The sequence below is a fragment of the Bactrocera dorsalis genome, unplaced genomic scaffold (genome assembly GCF_023373825.1).
Source record: "Bactrocera dorsalis isolate Fly_Bdor unplaced genomic scaffold, ASM2337382v1 BdCtg152, whole genome shotgun sequence".
NCBI lineage: Eukaryota > Metazoa > Arthropoda > Insecta > Diptera > Tephritidae > Bactrocera > Bactrocera dorsalis.
In genome coordinates, this window is record NW_026038203.1 from 19008 (window position 1) to 38468 (window position 19461).

At 33.0% G+C, this 19461-nt stretch overlaps 6 protein-coding genes and 1 long non-coding RNA gene across 18 annotated transcripts; 4 read left to right on the forward strand and 3 right to left on the reverse strand.

Annotated features, from left to right (window-relative positions):
• The first annotated feature begins 143 nt into the window (after window positions 1–143).
• On the forward strand, window positions 144–5488 carry LOC105229280 (serine/threonine-protein phosphatase PP2A). 3 transcript variants are annotated; one of them, XM_011209456.4, is made up of 5 exons: window positions 144–782; window positions 862–1093; window positions 2922–3485; window positions 3557–3747; window positions 4388–5488. In XM_011209456.4, the coding sequence occupies exons 2-5, from the start codon at window positions 992–994 to the stop codon at window positions 4458–4460; spliced, it is 930 nt and encodes a 309-aa protein (XP_011207758.1). In that variant the 5' UTR covers window positions 144–782; window positions 862–991; the 3' UTR covers window positions 4461–5488. The 3 variants fall into 3 exon arrangements, with proteins under 3 accessions (XP_011207758.1, XP_049317836.1, XP_049317835.1); XM_049461879.1 differs by having other exon boundaries at window positions 162–782; window positions 837–1093; XM_049461878.1 differs by having other exon boundaries at window positions 162–1093.
• Window positions 5489–5787: 299 nt separating this feature from the next.
• Window positions 5788–10023, reverse strand: LOC105229281 (tudor and KH domain-containing protein homolog). Of its 7 annotated transcripts, none has more exons than XM_011209460.4 (7): window positions 9944–10023; window positions 8085–8423; window positions 7719–8001; window positions 7062–7615; window positions 6900–7006; window positions 6712–6834; window positions 5788–6647 (listed from the first exon to the last, which is right to left on the reverse strand). In XM_011209460.4, exons 2-7 carry the CDS (start codon window positions 8375–8377, stop codon window positions 6280–6282), a joined length of 1728 nt encoding a protein of 575 aa, XP_011207762.2. In that variant the 5' UTR covers window positions 8378–8423; window positions 9944–10023; the 3' UTR covers window positions 5788–6279. The 7 variants fall into 7 exon arrangements, with proteins under 7 accessions (XP_011207762.2, XP_011207763.2, XP_011207759.2 ...); XM_011209461.4 differs by having other exon boundaries at window positions 8085–8411; window positions 9934–10023; XM_011209457.4 differs by having other exon boundaries at window positions 9934–10020.
• Window positions 10024–10173: 150 nt separating this feature from the next.
• On the forward strand, window positions 10174–11638 carry LOC105229283 (uncharacterized). Of its 3 annotated transcripts, none has more exons than XM_019991388.3 (3): window positions 10174–10646; window positions 10707–11165; window positions 11227–11638. In XM_019991388.3, exons 2-3 carry the CDS (start codon window positions 10736–10738, stop codon window positions 11358–11360), a joined length of 564 nt encoding a protein of 187 aa, XP_019846947.2. In that variant the 5' UTR covers window positions 10174–10646; window positions 10707–10735; the 3' UTR covers window positions 11361–11638. The 3 variants fall into 3 exon arrangements, with proteins under 3 accessions (XP_019846947.2, XP_011207766.2, XP_011207765.2); XM_011209464.4 differs by having other exon boundaries at window positions 10174–10653; window positions 11209–11349; XM_011209463.4 differs by having other exon boundaries at window positions 10326–10653.
• Window positions 11486–12654, reverse strand: LOC105229282 (hypothetical protein). The gene is made up of 3 exons (XM_011209462.4): window positions 12143–12654; window positions 11851–12088; window positions 11486–11798 (listed from the first exon to the last, which is right to left on the reverse strand). The coding sequence occupies exons 1-3, from the start codon at window positions 12517–12519 to the stop codon at window positions 11649–11651; spliced, it is 765 nt and encodes a 254-aa protein (XP_011207764.2). The 5' UTR covers window positions 12520–12654; the 3' UTR covers window positions 11486–11648.
• Window positions 12655–12743: 89 nt separating this feature from the next.
• On the forward strand, window positions 12744–13981 carry LOC105229285 (ubiquitin carboxyl-terminal hydrolase). Its single transcript, XM_011209465.4, has 4 exons — window positions 12744–12901; window positions 13014–13154; window positions 13216–13358; window positions 13414–13981. Exons 1-4 carry the CDS (start codon window positions 12866–12868, stop codon window positions 13775–13777), a joined length of 684 nt encoding a protein of 227 aa, XP_011207767.1. The 5' UTR covers window positions 12744–12865; the 3' UTR covers window positions 13778–13981.
• A 93-nt stretch (window positions 13982–14074) lies between these two features.
• Window positions 14075–16593, forward strand: LOC105229286 (2-phosphoxylose phosphatase 1). Of its 2 annotated transcripts, XM_049461874.1 has the most exons (5): window positions 14075–14313; window positions 14384–14723; window positions 14907–15044; window positions 15135–15886; window positions 15962–16593. In XM_049461874.1, the coding sequence occupies exons 1-5, from the start codon at window positions 14220–14222 to the stop codon at window positions 16309–16311; spliced, it is 1674 nt and encodes a 557-aa protein (XP_049317831.1). In that variant the 5' UTR covers window positions 14075–14219; the 3' UTR covers window positions 16312–16593. The 2 variants fall into 2 exon arrangements, with proteins under 2 accessions (XP_049317831.1, XP_049317830.1); XM_049461873.1 differs by having other exon boundaries at window positions 15135–16593.
• Window positions 16348–17793, reverse strand: LOC115066397 (uncharacterized). The gene is made up of 2 exons (XR_003845971.2): window positions 16977–17793; window positions 16348–16919 (listed from the first exon to the last, which is right to left on the reverse strand). It is a non-coding gene; the product is annotated as an uncharacterized LOC115066397 (long non-coding RNA).
• Between the last annotated feature and the right edge of the window lie 1668 nt (window positions 17794–19461).

Consider the following 19461-nt stretch of genomic DNA (forward strand, 5'->3'; position numbering starts at 1 on the left):
ACAAGTATCTATACAAAATAATCTAGTAATTTTACCAGATATATTGTTTAGTTAAGTGACGAAAATAAATATCGTTTTTAAATAAAGTCAGAAAAATACCTTTAATAAAAAAGCCATAAAATATCTCAAACTGGCAATGCTTACGAATTGTGAGCTCGCATCGATGGGATCTTCTCAATCATCAGTTCACCAATTTAATACCTAAACGCACTTCATCCTCGAAAAAATTTTACTGCAATCGGAATAAAATTTTGAAGTTGAAAATTAACAATTCACATTTTACAAACTAAAGTGTGATCTTGTAAAAATTTATAACGAACTTTAAGCAAGGTCCAAAAATTGATTTATGGCGAATGAAGGCCTTTGAAGGAAAAGGGCTAATTTCTGTACAGTGTTTCTAAAAAAGTGAGAAATTAAATTGAGATCATAAAAATGCTGTTTATTTAGTATTAAAGAAAAACAAATAAATATAACTGATTGAATCTAACATCTTCTAAATGCATTTTTGGAGTTGTGGTCTCAAGTAGTGAATTGAATCATCACATAATTTGTCGTAAAACACGAGTGGATTCGTTGTAGAGTTGGAAAACGATTCCACATATTTACGAGATTGTGGAAAGCAAGCGAGAAAGAGTGAAAAGAGGGAGCGAAGAAGCAGCTCGGTCTTTTTGAATTGTGCTGCTACATTGGATAGTGCGTGTCGGTCGTGCATTTATTTCGTTTAGACAGTCAGTCATCGGTTATTTTTCATTCGTGCGGTTGAGTTAGAGTCCAAGTGAGAAGTTAGTGTCCAATATATTAGCTGAAATTTGTATTCTAAAAGTGAAAAATAAAAGCTTTAATTTGATTTTATTTAAATAGCCACGACATACGTCACGCCAGAAATATTTTATAAATTCAATCTAATTTTTTGTTTGGTTCGTGTAAATCAAAAGCCGTCAAAATTGAATCCACGAAGATTGACGAGACTTTTTCCTCCTCTTCGACTGCGATGGAGGATAAAGCAACAACAAAAGATCTGGATCAATGGATTGAGCAGTTGAACGAATGCAATCAATTGACGGAAACGCAAGTGCGAACCTTGTGTGATAAGGTATGTTTGGAAGAAAGTGATTTGTTAGGAAATACGTTGAAGGAAATTTATACGAAAAAAATTAATACTAGTGTGCCGCCGTTTAAGTTTCGATCAGGGTAACATACAAAACATTTAAATCAATTCCCACAAATCATGCTACCTGTTCTTGTCTGTCGTATTTATTTGTGCATAGTTATGTTTGTTGGAATTACTGCTTGCTCGTTCACGCAACTGTTTCGTTAGTGCGTCAGCCATCTTGAAAATAATTAGAATATAAAAGTGCGCGATGCAAGCTGTAGCATGAAAGGGATGACAAGCGATAGCAGAATGTAAACCGAAAGTTAAGATATTAGATGATGATGAGGGATAGAATCAAACGAATTTAATAATTAAAACAATGTTATAATAGTTAAAAAAATTAGTAGATTGTTTATAATTTTTGGGAAAAACTAAATATTATAAGATTTATGTACATATATTTTTTTAGAATATAATTTTTGATTGAATTAGACATTCCCAATACGGAAACTATTTATTTATTTTTTCCATTAGAGTGAAGTAATGCGATGTAATATAGCCTAGATGGCCTAACCGTGTTTCTCTGAAACCACATCGCAAATTTAAAAATAGAAAATTTTGCCATATGCTGTTTATGTACACAGATACTACTTAGTTAATTGCTTGAATATGTTAAGGGATAATATAATTGTTGTGGAACATGTTTGAGGTTATGTGGAATGCATGCAACGCACAATTTCTTAAAATATAAGAGTTTAAACAAAAATTTATCAAATTTTTCAAATAATGATTTAAGAAACTCCATTAATAAGGGTAAAATGAGTACCAACTAAAAATATATTAATTTCTCTCTTTGATCATGTTTTTTCTAACTATAGGTGCATACATATACATACATAATTAACGCCATGTTATGCTTTTAGTTATAATTCATTAAGTCAAACATCAAAAATTTGTTTCGTAGTCATTGCATTCTTCGTTTATATTTAACTAAGAATTTGATTTTTAACATTGAAAAATGCATTTCCTTCAAAAAGATTAAGCACTATGCATATACAAATACTGTTCCACGCAAACTTCCGTATGTATATGTATGTAGATACAATGTAGGTATATTTATATTTTTCTACCATGTATTATTTATGTGCATGATGAAAGATTAATAATTTGTTTTGAAAGTAACTTTGTTTAACGTTCTCCTTCTATTGGTGTAATTAGATATTAAGAATTCTATGTTAAAAAAAAAGAATATTTTACATGTCCGAAGTATGTATAATATGAGTTTTTCCAAAAACAAATGATAGGGACCGTTATTTAAACAACTTTTTAAAGTCTGAAATAAAAAAAAAAAAATATTTTGAAGTTAAAATTGCAATAAATGCTTCATATAAATTTGCAATAGTGTAGTTCAGCATATGATAAGGAATATACTATTAATATTACAAATGTACTTCTGTTCTTACTGGTAATGGAGATTTTTCTCTATTAATACTCGTACAATACATATCAATGTTTCTAGCGGAACTTGGCTAAAATTTGATTTGCTCAGAATAATTATGAATTAAAATGCTGAGGTATTAAGCTTGAAAGAATTATTTATTTTACAATTGCTTGACCTTAATATCTGCCAAGAAATATTTTAGTGGATCAAGTTTAGTTATCTAATACCAATGTCATTCAAATAAAAGTATGTAAAAATGGCATTTCGTTTGGAAATAAGAAATTTTTCTTATGTATATTATTTATTTTAATATATATAATATATATATATATATATTAAATGAAAATAATAATAATTAATGCAAGTTTATTTTAATTTGATTTGCAGGCGAAGGAGATTCTCTCCAAGGAATCTAATGTTCAGGAGGTAAAATGTCCGGTCACAGTATGTGGTGATGTCCATGGACAGTTTCATGATTTGATGGAATTATTCCGGATAGGTGGCAAATCTCCTGACACTAATTATTTGTTCATGGGTGATTATGTTGATCGTGGTTACTATTCAGTAGAAACCGTCACTTTGTTGGTGGCATTAAAAGTTCGTTATCGTGAGAGAATAACGATTCTACGTGGCAACCACGAATCGCGACAAATTACTCAAGTTTATGGATTCTATGATGAATGTTTGCGAAAATATGGCAATGCAAACGTTTGGAAATATTTTACCGACTTGTTTGATTACTTACCACTAACGGCATTAGTCGATGGTCAAATATTTTGTTTACATGGAGGGCTTAGTCCATCTATTGATAGCTTGGACCATATTCGTGCTTTGGATAGACTTCAAGAAGTGCCGCATGAAGGTCCCATGTGCGATTTACTGTGGTCCGACCCCGATGATAGGGGTGGCTGGGGCATTTCACCCCGTGGCGCCGGTTACACATTTGGTCAGGTATATAAGCGTATTTTTCTTTTATATACGTGATTATATGTACATGATTATATTTTTACAAAAATTAACAGGATATTTCGGAAACATTTAACAACACAAATGGACTGACACTTGTATCTCGTGCTCATCAGTTAGTTATGGAAGGATATAATTGGTGCCATGATCGCAACGTTGTTACAATATTCTCAGCGCCTAATTATTGCTATCGCTGTGGCAATCAAGCGGCCCTAATGGAATTAGATGATTCACTCAAATTTTCATTGTAAGTACCTATGAACACACCATCGGCGCTATGATCCCTTGATAACAATATTATCTAAAGTTCCCTTAGTTCATTATGCAACTGAAACATGTACCTTCACTAAAAAAATCCTATTATCTTAAGACTGCTTAATAGATGGTCTACGAAATATCTGATAAGTGACAGCTGTGGTAGAATTTGTTTAGAAAAAAACCTTAACAGTTGGTGCCGTAGGGTGATTTCCTCTACTTTTTAATTTTTTTCCATCTTGAGAAATTCTCCATCAACACTATTTGTGATTTCTACACCATTAAGGCGTCTGACATAGAAATTTATTCATTGAGTACGAAAATAAACTTTAACTTAAAAAGAGCAAAGAGCTCCAGTTGCTTCGCGAGGACCGTGAAATCTTTGAGTATTTACCATCTGTATAGGGTATTAGGTTTAACCTTTAACTATCTTTAGAAACAGCAAAGAAGGCCACTATAAGTGTATAATTGATTGGTAGGTTATTTCCTAATACGTTGAAGAAATTAATATTGTTCAACTAATAATGAAAAATCTAATATATCAGACTTCTCCTTTTTTCATATACATACTTCATATTAAATTCTATTTTACGTGGAATAAAATATAATGACTTTGTCTTCATCTATTACAGCCTACAATTTGACCCAGCACCTCGTCGTGGTGAACCTCACGTTACACGAAGAACACCGGATTATTTCCTATAAGAGAATTCTTCATCCATTTACATATATTATACATACATTTATATAAATGCAAAAAGAACAGCAGAAAAAAACAAAGAATACTAAACTATTTATAAAAATCGAATTCCAATCGCATGGAAAGAAGATATAATAAATAAGTAAAATCAATATAGTTGAAGTGAATGTAAAAGTATATAAATGGAGGTAACACCAGATCTTAGCAGCAATAATTACGGACGAGGGACGGCTGCGATTGGCAACTTAGTAGGAGTACTAATAAGTTATTGTGTAAGAAACAGCCGACACAAAACCCCATACAAGTATATGTTTAAAACGTAGGCATTAGTTTAAGGCTTACAAAAAAGATGCAGCCAAATGCGAAAATTTTAGTATATGCAAATCCAAAACAAACAATTTCCACACTTTAGTTAAATAAAAAGAAATGAACTTTGGGACAGAATTACAATTGATTTACATTTAATTTAACAGTAAACGCGATGTGATCAACGCTAAAAAGTATAATATACAAATTCATTATTTAAAAATCCACGGATAAATAAAGCCGATTTAATACAAATAAATAATAATTTTTCGCAGTAAATAAATATTGAAATTTTCTATTAAATATGTAACTTTTAGAATTCGCGCATAGATATAGCCTTGTCACATATTTAACTTATTATCAAGTATGAAGCAGAGAAATTGGATGCTAAATCACATAACTAACATACACAGTCGTTAACTGGGAACGAGACGTGACAGTAATACGGCCTATACATTACAATTGGAGCAGGAACTGAACTGATTAGCGAACGCAAGATGAAAGAAGAGTTTGTAGAGTGTAGGGCTTTACACAAAACAAAATATAAAAATTAAATAATAGAGAATAAATGATATACAAAAACGATGAAAACACAAAATTAAACAAAACACAACTATAAACATAATATTTAAGTTGCTAAATTGTGAAAAAAGAAACAATTTATTATAATTATTATTTTATTGCTAAACAGAAAAATAAAAGTAAAAATGTATTATAAAAATGAAAACGTTTTATACCATGTAGAGGGTAGGGATTTTATTCGCCAAACCACCAAGTGAGCCATACAACTTTTATGTGCGGTGCTACTACATGCTATTGTTGTATGGATATCAAAGACATCGTCTTCCCAAAAATAAAAATGTTTTCATTGGCGATTACCACGTCTAAAATATACAAATTCCTTACAAAAAATGTGTATATTTTCTATTATTAATTACCATCAGTATTAAACCACTTTTGTCGCAATAGTACGAATATGAAATCTTAATATTAATTTTATGTTTGCTCTGTAAAGAAAAAATACGATTTGGTATTTGACTTAGAAAAAAATATATTTTTAGCTTGCTGCATTGCAAACGTAACATACGTAGTACGTAACCAAAAATTTAATTTGTACGACAATTTTAATTGAGACAATTTCGTCTACTCAATAAAATAAATAGATCTTGACAACACAGAGAGATTTTAAGTAGATATTGTTAAAAATTAACAATCTGTTTCCAATTTAAGTTACTACTAAAAAAAACGCCATATTCCTACATAAAATTTAAATCATTGGGTTTCCCGCAATTTTTTGTTAGGGGCACTAAATAACAATATTGAAGCAATAACATCTATTAAAATATGTTTCGGAATTGTCCAGTCGACGTATATGTTTGTAACATTCAAACATCTACCTATATACATATTTCCACCCGCTTAAGCACTACATGTAAAATTAAATGATGCATTATAACAGAAGTAGCAACATGAAAGGTTATCAATGCCTTAATTAAATTGGCATTACAGATGCCGCTCTTATCGATTTAAATTTCCATTTTTGATATGTAAATTACTATTTTCCAACGCTTCAGTAGATTTCTTATTCATCAAGGGTGCAGACAAATTTGTTAGATTATCTGCTGTTTGTTCGTCCATTAATATGCCAATTTTGTTATCAGCATTATCTGCATATAGATTGTTATTTGTTCGTATATTTTCATACTGATCCTCCAGAAAATGTTCATCATCAGTGCTTTTATTCCTTTTACCATTTGACAAGTTCTCGTTACGGTGAAAGGTTGCAGATGGGTTTAAATAGTAAGGGGAACGTGGTCGTGGTAGGTCATCGGCAGGCAAGGCAAATCCGTGTGAAATTAAAATATGTCCAATGTTGACTTCCACACCTGAATTGTGAACATGTTTTCTTAATATATATTTTTGAGAATAATATGCATAATTTTCGACTACCTTCTGTCAAATCAAAAAGTTCAACACCTGGTATGGGTGAACTCTCTCGGACAGCACCAGATGCGCCCTTTTGTCGCTCTTTATAAGTTGTTGCTCGAGAAATGAGTTTCTTCCAATTAGCAACTGTTAGAACATAAGATAATTATATATAATTAAAGTCAAATAAAAAAGGAAATAATTTAGCTTGCCTTGTGTAAGTTCCTCAAATTTTTGGATTGATAGCGCATCCCAAGTATCTGCATCTTGCAGCATGGTAGACTTAACACCAGCTAAGAAGCATTCTACTGCTTGGAATCTAACCAATAATTCAAAATTAAAAGTTGCCAAACATTGAAAACAGGCTTACTTACCTTAAAGTCAAAAAATCGGTACGCAATTCAAATACCTCATGAGGCGATACGTATTCACTATCGCCGTAATCAACGAAATAAAGGTCTAGTACTACGTCGTTTGGGTTATACTGATTTGGTAAAATACCCACAATTTCGGCCCGATACCACTTTCCGTCATATTTAAATACGGCTGCCACGATTTGACCTAAATATGGTTCCACGATTTGATGACGGGCTTTATTCTCCGGTTCACTGTAGTACTCTGTCATTGATTGTACCATATCATCTAGTTTCTTTGATTGAGGACCAATAATTTGTACCCAAAATTTGGAAGGTGATGCAATCGCAGATACATAAACCTCCATTGGCTTATCCTCATTACGAGAAGCGAGAAGTTTTTCACGGGGAGGCAAATAGGAACTCAAAGACGTTTGCGAAGAATACATGCTTGAATTGATGCTGTTCGAAGGCGAACGGCGCGGCTCGCGTCTATGTTCGACTTCTTCAACGGCTCGCCGAAGGTCTTCATCTTCTTCAATTTTCTCCTCAATCAATTTTCGAGCAATATTTACCTGCACATTTTTTATGATAAATTAACAAGTAAATATTATATTTTGATGTCCCATTTAGAAATAAACTACGTAATTAATAAGTAAAATAATAATTATGTCGCACCTGTTGCTGGTTTCCAGTTAAAAGAATGCGCCTTTTATCCATAGCCCCTCCGCTGCGACCACTACCTGAGTCCACAGTAACTTTTGCCAAAGATATGCGACAAATTTCTTGCATTGCCTCACCGCATCGTCCCATAATTTTTCCGCATACACTTTGTGGGACAAAGATTTCTTCCTTGACAATTGGCGCCCGTTCTATTTCTTTTAATAGTAATGCGCGAGCTTGTTTTACGCCGTCTGTCGTTCCGAATATATCACAGCTCTTGTACTTATCATTTTTGTCTCTACACGTCCGTCCATCCAAGTCGAATAATGAAAATAAAATATATTACTTAGATGATATAGTATTTGTAGGTATAACATTTACCTTAAATGTATTTTTGTGCTCGTCTGTTGTTCAATGGATTTTAAATTGGATCCTCCACGACCCACACATAGTGGTATATGCTCATTTAATATTTCAAAGTTAATCTTCACTTCTTCGTCATTCCTTTGTGGTTTTCTTTTCTGTTTTACCACGGGTTTTGGTTGTGGCATATCCTTATCTTCATCCCGATTTTTGAAATAGGTATATAACATAGCGCCACCCAAAGTGCATAATCCAAAGCCAAGGATTAACTTATATATGGGCATACCAGTTAAGCCGTTGTGACGTAGCATCTTACAAGTTTTGTATTAAATAAAAAATTCAACTCTAGAAATGTTTCTGAAAATTATATTATTTACATCCTTTGTCACTTGGAAAAAATATATTAATATTTTCTTAAGAAATGTTTCCCAAATTTTACGGTTCAGTATCTAACATACATAGTTTAAAACGATTTTTGTCTGCCTAAGGGAACTGTGTGAAATGTTTGTATGTATTATATATGAATCTCACTATATCTTTCCAGTTTTATTATTTACACATGAATATAGGAAGTCCATGACTACTTAAAAAACGCTAGCGCAGTTAGTTTACGTTTTGTATGATTCTGCAGTGTGATCCATATTTACTTATATATATGTGTCGTGCAACTAAAACCCGATATTTAGAATTTATCTATTATTCAAGTCAATATACTACGAACTTCAAGAAATTCATCAATTTTATACTCATAAAGGCAGATTTGGCGAAAGAAAACTACATACTCCCTTAGATATTTCAAAGTTTGAATTTGTTGAGAAATTTATTCTAGATGTACATAAATGTGTGTTCATACTCATATACATATGTATGTTTTTATATATTTCGAAAGAAAAGTAAAAAAGCGTCACCAAATTACGTATACGAAACGAGAGATCGCTAAATTTAGTAAAATGACATAATGTGAAATTGCTATTGATATAGTGTAATTCTATTTATCAAAAGATACATTTTGGGTAAAATTTAAAGATTTTTGTTGATTGACCTTGACGATAAGAATACCGACTTATAATATTTTTAATTTGGGAGACTGTGATTTCATTATGCAAAATAATGTACCCGATATCGTTTATGAATTTTGAGGAATGACTTTCCTTTGATCGCTCTGCTTTAAATGAATTATGGTATATTTCTTCACTCGATATTCCAAGTAAAATGTAAAAGGATTTTTGCCTCAATACACATAATGAATATACTACTTATATTAATATTTGAATGTGTATATCACTTTGCATTGGGAATAGTGTATAAAACATGTCATACATGTAGTCTTATTCAAACCAGTTTGACTGAACTAATAATCCACAGATTGCGGTATGTACTTCGTTAAACTTGTACATATTTAATTTCGAGGACACTATCACAAGCAAAAGGGTTTAAAAAATTACTCTAAAATACACTTTTCCATTTTAAGTTGATAAAAAATTAATTATTTTATTAACATATCAAACTGAAACAGTCCGACCACGTTGTTTTGATGTCAATTTGATAAAATGATACCCGCACTCCCGGTATAAGCTAACATATATTTTTACACATTTTAATACAAGGTTTTTTTGTTAAGAATTTGAAATTAAAACGTCGGTAAGATTTTCAATTAAAATTTATGGCATTGTTTTAAACCCGACTGTTATGTACATATATTAAGTGAAGTCACTTCTGTCTACAGACAACTATTATTTAAATTCAAAACAGACACATATACGAATAGAGATTGTTTTCAATTAATTCAATATTGAAGGTTATTATATTATTTCTAGTAAGTATTTTAATAAATGATCAAATTATTATTTTCCTTAACATTTGATACCTAATATTACCAAAATTGAGACACGAATTTAATGAATGTCAACATTTGATTGTGTCAACCAGAACCAAAGCTGCCGGCTTAACTTTTTTCAATATTTTGTAAATGTATGATCTAATGTATACATTTTATTGCGAAAGCAATATCATGCTGCCTGCATAGGTTTCGATTATTTGATAATTCCAAATTGTGTTGGTTTGGCAAATTTCAATTTTTTAACTTTCTTCAAGAAAAATTATACTGATATGTTACATAAAATATTACAAATTTTGAGGATTAAATTAAGAGTCCAATTCTCCTAATTATTAATAATATTAATAAGCTGCTTTCTACCCTCAATAAGTGTTGAATGCATAACACCATATTAACTAAAAAATACATTAAGTTATCGTTTCGATTATTAATAGTCAAAATGAAAAATTTTATTTGATTGCATAGATATAGATGATATAGATTTTAATGTGCAAGATTTTTGTCAACATCTTGATAGACAACGAAATCGAACAGTCTATATGGTAATAAATACACAGCAATCGTAGCGTGTGCACAACCTTAAAGTCAACTAAGTTTGTTTTGAATCTGCCTTTGCTATGCTCACTTAGGACAACATTGGACATATTTGGTGTTCTCAGCTCAGTTGCCACGATTTTTAATAAACTATGTCGTTGACACCAGGAAAGGAAGACAACATAAATCTCATTAAGAATTTAACCCCTGTAAGATGTGAGTACTCATACATTTCATTAAACACTATGTTTTATATATATTTTAAACAGTTTCGGATAACACGCGTGGGAAATCGTGTATGCAAGATTCTAACGTCCAGACATGCAAAGATCGCTTGGATATTATAATTTCACAAGAAAAAAGTAATTTTTCCAAATGGCAATTAGCTCAAAAAAGAGGCTTGGCCATTTGTACATCGATTGAGTCTATTAAGACCCGTGCTTTAGAATCTAGGGAATCCAGTCGTAATCTTAAGGAAAAAGAGGAAATACTTTATCCGAAAGATCTAACACAGCATATAGAAAAACTGAATATAATTCTGACCATATTCAAAGATATAACAAAACATGCAGAAGAATCGCTTCGACAATTGATAAAGTTAGGCAAATTAGTTGGCAATATGGATAAAATTTTTTACCAGTCGTGGCCGATGTCGCAATATATCAACTTCTTCGACCAATTATGTTCTTCTTATAACAAAGAGAACAAAATAAAACAACGGGTTGCTTGTGAGTATATTATAGAACAACCTCAAAATATAATAATTTTCAGCTCATTAATTCAAAAAAGGTGAATTGCCGCACTGTATGAACAGATCAGATTTAATTCGTTTTACAACAGCATGGGAATACCCACAATACATTGATGAATGGACATCCTTAATGTTTGCATTTTTGGAAGAAGAGAATAAAAATAAAACTTAGTTTTGGAAAATTTCTTCAAAGTTCACCTAAAATCATTCAAAATGATATGCACTAGGTTAGCAAATGATGCGTTAAACTAATGGTTCGGCCGTAACCAACTTCCATGTGCAATACAAATAAGTCAATTAAACGCTTTGTTAATTTTCTATTTATGTTATCTAAATTAATATCGAACTTTAGAAACAATGTAAAGTTTAAAGATATTTCAGTATGCAAAATGAATTGAATTTGAAATTCATGAAATATATTAATAAGTATGTATGTAGATTCTGTAAAAAGTATGATTCTTTAATTTCTGATTAGTTTAGGAATGTAAAATGAGGCAAGGACCCCGGCCGCTGTCATCGTGCAAATGAATGCCCAAATACCAAAAGAACTGTAGCCACGTCTTTTAACATTAATGTCATCCAACTGCCTATAACGTTTGCCCAGTTGAACCTATTACAACAAACAAAATTATAATTCGAAAAACTGTCAACTAAATCAGCACCTTAGTTAAGTCGTCAATCTCTTTATCGATTTCAAAAGTTACGGCTTTTAACTCTGCTAGTGATTCCAGCACAAAGCGACTGGCAAAACTTTTTTCTCCTACGATTATGTCATCCGGTGGCAAAATCTTCAATTTATAGTTGATAGCGGATAGAGCTGAACGCATGTTGTCCAAATGGTCAATAGCCTTGCCCAAAATTTCACAATTATATGTCTTTGCTTCAGGCAATTCACATATTCTAAAAATTGTTTTTACAAAATATTGAGATAATTAAGTATACAATTTTACTTGCTCTTTATACGTTGGATCCTGGTTTGGTAGTTCTGAAAAAAAAGTTATTAGCTCCTGTCGTTCCTTGGAGTCTTTGAAACCCATCAATTGTAAATCGGAGCTTGAGAGTGACGCCAAATCCCGATATGATATTTCTTCTGCCAACAACCTCTCTATACAATCATTGGAGTTATCACCATAAGATGATAATAAAGTCGTAAGAGCTTCCCGATTTGACCGCCTTTCATTATTAGAACGTATCCATGACTTACGTTGAAGTCTTGCAATAGAACTATCACGATCAGGAGGCAAACTGCGATTTTGAAATTCTTTATTTACATCGAAACGCACGGCAGGTACGCCAAGTGAAGAAGGCACAGGAGTGTTAAGGTCCTGCATTTAGCCAAAAGAGCGAGTATATGGAAACACGGAAAGATGTTATATTGTAGACAACGTTAAATATTTCCTCTTTTTTTATAAAACCTGTAGTATAAATATATTTAATTACATATCAAAACTAACTTAAATAATGATGTGGATGCCAGATTTAATGTTATTCACATTCAGCTTTATTATTTCAATGACTTGTTTCAACGCATGGGCAACGTAAAGAGTAAAATAGTGAATAAATAAGTGGCACTACTGATTGCCGGCAGGTAGTAAACAGTACCAGCGTAAAGGTTAGAAAATAATTTAGTCATTTAAAATCTTGCTCCTAAAATTATTTATAAAGTATAATAAAGAAATGCCTGCTTGGCTGCCGCTTGAATCTAATCCAGATGTAAGTATATTTTTTGCCGATTTGAAACAAATAGAAAATATTTATATATTAAATTAAAATTAGTAATGATGAGTCATCGCATTTGTTTAACTTATATGCCTATGCTCACTAGGTACTTACAAAGTATATTCATAAATTGGGGGTGTCTCAAGAGTGGTCAATAACTGATGTCGTCAGCTTAGAACCGGAGATGCTCGAATGGATACCGCAACCAGTCAAAGCAATTATTTTGCTATTTCCTATATCAGAAAATGTGGGTACATATTTCTTTTTGTTATGTAAATTGGCTTTGGGAAATATTCTTTACAATATAGTATGAGAAGCATAGAGCACAAGAACATGAACAAATAGCTGCAGATCCTGGAACTTTTCCTGATGATCTTTTCTACATGCGACAACTAACTTCTAATGCTTGTGGCACTGTTGCTATTATACATAGTGTGGCTAATAACAAAAGGTGCCGTATGCATTTCAAAGTCTTATGAATAATGTGTTATATTTTATGTTATTAGCATTTCACTTTCTGATGGAATATTGAAAAACTTTCTTGAGAATGCTAAAGACTTAACACCGGAAGAACGTGGTAAAGCTTTGGAAAATGATGTGTCATTTACAGAGGGCCATTATGAACTTGCCAACGAAGGTCAAACCGTTGCTAATCCTGAAGAAAAAGTAAATCACCATTTTATATCATTAATTCACAACGGAGGATTTTTGTATGAGTTAGATGGTCGAAAACAATTCCCAATCAAGCATGGTTCGACTTCCGATTCAACATTTGTGCAAGACGCAGCTAAAGTCTGTAAAGTATTCATGGCTAGGGACCCAGAAGAAATGCGCTTCACGGTAATGGCATTAACCGCGTCACCAAATTAATACGAATTTAATATGCTAAATTATTAGTATTAACTTGTGCTACTGCTATTCGCTTATACATACATAGTTTTAAGATAATTTTGAAATTTTGTCATACCAATTACACAAACATAAATTTATCGCTTTAAATGCTTATATTGAAATTGTAAACGAATTGCATTGGTGGTAATAAAATTACTGGATATCAATGGCTTATAAAAATTATTGTTTGGTTTTATAATTTGTTCAAAGTAAGTTTGTTATCAATAGAAAGCAGGAAATAGGCTTTATTCAGAGTGGGAATGCGCATGTCAATAAATAGGAACTACATATATGGGTATTTGTATGTTATGTATTAAGTTGACGATTTGCTTTAACATGGTTATAACTTTTTAATAAATCAAGTACAACAAATGGAGTAATATTTGGTTAGAGTGACTAAAAAACTAAGCTTTTTAAAAGCATGTTGATAAAGGAGTTGATTCGTTTTTCGACGCAACATCGTACGTTGCACTGTTATTTGGTACTGAGTATATGGATTTTTCTCTTAATCGCCGGTAAAAAACCTTTTAATAAAATGTTATTCAATTTAAAGATTATTACTTAATTTTTATTGAATTATTTTAGGAATGTACAAATATATTGGTCATAACGGAAATTCTCTTAGTAATACAATACAATTTTTTAATGGTCAATTACATTCTCCATCAGGAGATGTCAACGCACAATATACGGATGAAATTTATCCTCAAAGACTAGACAAAAGAATTTTGAAATATAGCCAATTTAAGGAGCGTTGTGCACCTTTAGAACACTTGGTGCGTCGCGATGAAGGTGGCATATTAGACGGTTGGAAATTGCAAGGTGTATTAATGGTCATAAGGCACGGTGACCGTGGTCCCATGTCACATATGCGAGGAGTTATGGGTATCGATTGCAGTGCAGAAAACAACGGCTTAGTCAATCGGTGAGTGAATAATAAATATTTTTACAAACTTCTATTGGAAACTACTCTCTAAGCACATACGCATACATGTATGTATGTATATGTACATATGTACGTACATATGTAATTGTGTGTAAAATGTTCATACAAACTACGCAAATAAAAATTGCTACACACTTCCTGAGTGTCGAAAATCATTTACAGCTATCGCAGTTTCCTATACAATTCCACATCGTCTGCGAGTTCTAATCACATGTATTGGAATAAAATGGGACCGTTTCATGGGTTTCCTTTGTTGCCAGCATCTGATCGCGCATGTCTTTTAGGCCAGCTGACATTTAAGTGCGTAAACAAACCCCTTATATATGTACATAAATCATACACATTATATTATTGTATAAATTTTAATTTTATATTTCTAAAAATGGACAGGGGAGTCGCTCAAATGTTACATGTAGGTGATATTCTTCATCAAATTTACGCTCACGCATTGGGGTTGCTTACTAAACCAACATCAAATAAACCCTCAATGGGTGGATCCTCGACTCCTAATTCGTTGCTCACCTCTGACGAAGTGGTAGTATTTTCTACGCGCTATAGGAGAACTTTTCAATCAGCTCTCGCAATTCTCTTCAGTTTTTTGCCAAATGATAAGTGGTTATCCTTAAATATTCGCGAGTCACAGAGCATGGCGTTTTGTTTTACAGACTGTACTTGTCATCAAGCGGAACTTTTATTCAAACGTCAGAAAAATGAACAAAAATTGAATTTGACACTTCAACCGGATATCAGTAAAGTTATTCAATGGGTGGGGGGAACTTTGCTTCAACATACACCAAATGGTATCAACAATGTTCAAGATGTGATGGACGTTCTAAACATGATTTTATGTCACGATGCGCCACTACCTTGTCGACAAATGATTTCAAATAATTCGCGTTTATATTCCACCCAATTGAGTGCAACAGATTTGAATGATGTCATTAACATCGACCAAGATGAAAACGCTGCAGATCCTAATTTCGTACCAGAAAATATATTTAATGAAGATCTTGACAGTGAAAATTCGATGGGATGTGTCGAAGACACTCACGTCACAGCTCTTATGGCGTATGCGAACTGGCAATCAACATACGAAGTAGCACATATCTATTACAGACGAATAGGACTACTCCGATCATATGGTATGATTCGACATATCGTTAGCTATATGCTACGAATGATCTCAGGCGATCGAACTAAATTTGTTCTGTACTCAGGCCACGATTGGACTCTGCAATATTTAACTGCTGCTTTGGGAATAAGAACTGGAAACACATTTATACCTTATGCCACTCGATTAGCTATTGAATTATACAAAAGCGAAACACATACAGACTATTATTTTCGGATAGTCTACAATGGTCGAGATGTCACACAACAAATCGAGTTTTGCGAAGGTGGTAAGAGTTTAAGAGTCACACGTGATAGTCGTGGGAATAAGGCAGATCTTTGTCCAATCGAGAATATTATTCGATTCCTTCACGAAGACTACTTTGTGTCTTTGAACGCAACTAATTTTAAAGACGCTTGTACCGCAACGGTATCACATAAGGATATTGATTTCTGATAAGCGAATCAGAAATGGATATAACAAAAGCAAACCTACTCTTCATGTATAGGTTTATTTAAACGATTCTAACAAATTGTAAACCAAACATATCAATTGCATACTTATGCACACAAATATTATGTACTTGTATATACGATATTTGCATATATAGAGATCACAGATTACACTAAATATACAAATCTATGTATGTACATACAAGAAAATTCATATTTAGCTTTAAGGTAGAATATTATACATATACCATGCTATGTGCTATAAATAAATCTGAAACTATGAACATTTTATTGCTTTTATGAGCGTTGTAAATGTCTATAATTCTATCTACACCTTTTCATCTAACTTTTCGAGACGCCAATAAAACAAGGAGTAGCCTCGAACGGGGTGGGGGAAATTCACATTACTTGCAGATTAATATAGAATGTACGTAAGCTTAATGCTCAAACCTCTCCTGGTGAGATTCTTAGCAGTAGTACTAGGAGATGGTGTGTGGCAACGATAAGAAGTCAAGTTCTGATTAAATCATGCACTGTAATCCAAAATGCACAATTTACAAGAATTCGTATGTATTAGCCCATCCAAAATGTTGTGCTCATATAATAAATCACCTGAAAAAATGTTTAGTTATTCGAAGTATGGGACATTTTCTTGAAATTCTACCTTACCTAAAGCTAATAATTAGTTGGGTATCCTTTATTGCTTTAGCACATTGGGAGGGATTTATTTTGTTGCACTCTACCTTTATTATTTTCCATAAAAAATGTTTGTTGCTAGGTTTTTGTACAGCTAGTCTCTTTATTATCGCCCATACATTTTCTATAGGATTTAGGTCTAGATTTTGAGCTGGCCAATCCAGAATTTTAACATTTTCACTAGATATTCAAGTTTTAACGACCTGCGAGCAGTACTTGGGGTCACAGCCAACGGTAAACTGTCCAGATAGTTATCGTTTAAATTCTTCCCTAATATTTCGCCGGTCATTTTCCTCTATCTGAGCCCTTATTCCTGTGGAAATTACAAATGAATCCGATTCGCTCAGCATAACCAAGGTCCTATAGTCAGAACGGATTATTTTTTCGTAAAATTGAACAGCGCTATTAATTTTGTTTATATGAATACTTCATAAACTTGACACATTGTTAAAGAAACAACACTTGCGATCTATACACTTGAAAGTGCATTCAAGCATATCTCTGATCTGTGTCATAGCTTACATATGCATAGGCATGTAACCATGTTTGTATGTATTTACACATATGCATATGCTCAAGTGTATTTGTGCACATTTCTGTGCTACGGTTCGAACTGGTGTCTCATGCGCCTGCATTTCAATGTGCTCGTGATGAGAGTGCAGCAGTGCAGTACGACTACTCGATTGGGTGGCGCATTCGTGACCAAGTAAATATAAATTACAAAAATGCCTCTTACTGTCATCTTCTGCGTTTCTGGTACAAAATGTTGATGAAGAAAAATCGTGCGAAGTTTTTTTCCAAAACTCTTTTCATTGGTTCTATGTTGGTATATTTTCATTCGTGAGTTCAGTTATGGAACTCGACAGACTTTTACAATCACGCAGGATTAGTGGTAGATGACTACTTTTCTTCAGATTCTAGCAAACTACATGAGAATCTTCAAATGATTTTCTTCTGCCTATTTCTATCTAAAGTTTAGGGGAAACTTTAATCTAAACGAAATCTCTAAGTCTGATTCTTTAACACACTAATATGTGTATACATACATACATACATTTGTATGCAAAGCTGCAGTAATAGGATGTTCACTACAAAATAATTAGAATGCAGAATGGCCTTAACGAAGATATGCCAACTGGTAAGAGAAGCAATGCTTTTTGTCTAACGTCAAAGAGTTTTCCATTCATTGTTACATCTTCTGCCCCCTAGAGAACGACTATTTTAGAATGCCCGAATATATACATACATACATACATAGACTTCCTCTTCACTAGTTGGTATATCTACTTTGCCAAAGTGCTGACAGTGGCTCTGTGAGTGAATTGTCTAGGCTATTATACTCATCAATGTTGTCAAAGTCATATTAAGAGCGCTCTTTTCCAGTTTACACTCAATCTATTATTATTTTTTTTTTTTGTGTTTTATTAGGGCACACAACTATTAATCATCTGGCTTGTGCTTCCAATGTTCGTTCCAAACTCTAAGATTAATGTGCAATAGCACTTTCATATTTTGATTATGTCTACATATGTATGTACATACATACGTATGTATATGCTTTCACATCACATTATGATGTACATATGTTAGAAATTATAACGGGTGATTTTTTTGAGGTTAGGATTTTCATGCATTAGTATTTGACAGATCACGTGGGATTTCAGACATGGTGTCAAAGAGAAAGATGCTCAGTATGCTTTGACATTTCATCATGAATAGACTTACTAACGAGCAACGCTTGCAAATCATTGAATTTTATTACCAAAATCAGTGTTCGGTTCGAAATGTGTTTTATCGACAAATTTTGTTCAGCGATGAGGCTCATTTCTGGTTGAATGGCTACGTAAATAAGCAAAATTGCCGCATTTGGGGTGAAGAGCAACCAGAAGCCGTTCAAGAACTGCCCATGCATCCCGAAAAATGCACTGTTTGGTGTGGTTTGTACGCTGGTGGAATCATTGGACCGTATTTTTTCAAAGATGCTGTTGGACGCAACGTTACGGTGAATGGCGATCGCTATCGTTCGATGCTAACAAACTTTTTGTTGCCAAAAATGGAAGAACTGAACTTGGTTGACATGTGGTTTCAACAAGATGGCGCTACATGCCACACAGCTCGCGATTCTATGGCCATTTTGAGGGAAAACTTCGGACAACAATTCATCTCAAGAAATGGACCCGTAAGTTGGCCACCAAGATCATGCGATTTAACGCCTTTAGACTATTTTTTGTGGGGCTACGTCAAGTCTAAAGTCTACAGAAATAAGCCAGCAACTATTCCAGCTTTGGAAGACAACATTTCCGAAGAAATTCGGGCTATTCCGGCCGAAATGCTCGAAAAAGTTGCCCAAAATTGGACTTTCCGAATGGACCACCTAAGACGCAGCCGCGGTCAACATTTAAATGAAATTATCTTCAAAAAGTAAATGTCATGAACCAATCTAACGTTTCAAATAAAG